Consider the following 1,485-nt stretch of genomic DNA (forward strand, 5'->3'; position numbering starts at 1 on the left):
CAAGCAGGCGGGGGCAAGAGACAAGATTTGTAGCTCTTGGCATCAAGAACAGAAGGCTCAGATCTGACCTGGAGACCAGATAGTATATTTAGACAACTAGGCTCCCAAGGTTATTCCCACAGCAGGAGTCTCACAAAAAACATTCCTTAGCCTGTCTGTGTACATGCAGGTCCACGTGGTCTGTTATGTGGGACAAGCCGCAAACATTTGTATCCATACAGAACACATAGCTTTGAACAGTGCAATCAAGGTCACTTCTTCACCACTAGGACAAGTGTGCCTTTATAGCTGCCCTCCTGAAGAATCTTATCAGAGCCCCTTTTATGTCTCTGTTCCTCAGGCTGTAGATGAAGGGGTTCAGCATGGGTGTGACCACCGTGTACATCACCGAGGCCACTGCACTTGCGTGGGAGCTCCGGGTAACAGCAGAGCTAAGATACACTCCCAGGACTGTACAATAAAATAAGGAGACAACTGAGAGGTGAGATGCACAGGTGGAAAATGCTTTATACTTGCCCTGAGCCGATGAGATTCTATGTATGGAGGAAATAATCTTAGAGTAAGAGTAAAGGATCCCAGCAAGGGGACCACCAGCAAGCAGCACAGTGGAAGCATACAACACTGTGTCATTAAGAAAGGTGTCAGAACAGGCAAGTTGGATCATCTGATGGAGTTCACAGAAAAAGTGGGGGAGTTCCACCTCTGTACAGAAGGAAAGCCGCAGCAACATTAAGCTGTGTAACAAGGAATTCAGGACACTCATGAGCCAGGACATCAGAACCAGCAATCCACAGAGGTGGGGGTTCATGATGACCCTGTAGTGCAGGGGTTGACAGATGGCCAGGAACCGGTCATAGGCCATCACAGCCAGGAGAAAGTCGTCCCAGCCTGCAAAGTGTATGAAAAAAAAGGCCTGGCTGATGCATCCTGTATAGGTTATTACGTTGTTCTGTGTCTGTATATTCACCAGCATCTTTGGGATGATGGTAGAAGTGACACAGATGTCTAGAAATGACAGGTTGGCCAGGAAGAAGTACATGGGGGTGTGGAGGTGGGAGTCAGAGCTGACGGCCAGGATGATGAGCAGGTTTCCGAACACAGTGATCAGGTACATGGAGAGGAAAAGCCAAAATATGAGGGGCTGCAGTTCTGGATCATTTGATAATCCCAGAAGAAGAAATCCTGAAATTTGGGTATCATTGCCTGGTCCCATGTGGTTGTTGTGATGACTGGAAATTAGGGAAAAAATGATGAATTTTAATACAAGTGGGCATTATTAACATGGCAGAAATGCTCTAATTACAATGACATGTGGGGGAAAATAAGCAGACATAAAAGAAAGTGGATAGGGTGTTATCTTTTCTGGAAGATCTGGAAGACCTAAAACAAGTGACATTTGTAGAGAGACCTCACGGAAGACTGCAGGGGAGACAGGAGATTATATCTGCGGACATGTGTGTCTTGCAGGAGAAAAAGCCAGTGCAA

The 1,485-nt window shown here is 46.5% G+C and overlaps 1 protein-coding gene across 1 annotated transcript; it reads right to left on the reverse strand.

The window, feature by feature from the left end:
- Positions 1 to 265: 265 nt before the first annotated feature.
- LOC117800670 (olfactory receptor 7A5-like) lies at positions 266 to 1,213 on the reverse strand. Its single transcript, XM_034653217.1, has one exon. The coding sequence runs from the start codon at positions 1,211 to 1,213 to the stop codon at positions 266 to 268; it is 948 nt and encodes a 315-aa protein (XP_034509108.1).
- Between the last annotated feature and the right edge of the window lie 272 nt (positions 1,214 to 1,485).

Source organism: Ailuropoda melanoleuca, unplaced genomic scaffold (assembly GCF_002007445.2).
Source record: "Ailuropoda melanoleuca isolate Jingjing unplaced genomic scaffold, ASM200744v2 unplaced-scaffold73862, whole genome shotgun sequence".
Lineage (NCBI taxonomy): Eukaryota > Metazoa > Chordata > Mammalia > Carnivora > Ursidae > Ailuropoda > Ailuropoda melanoleuca.

Coding starts and splice junctions, on each gene's coding strand:
- LOC117800670 (XM_034653217.1), bottom strand. CDS start 1,213: ATGGGACCAGGCAATGATACCCAAATTTCAGGATTTCTTCTTCTGGGA.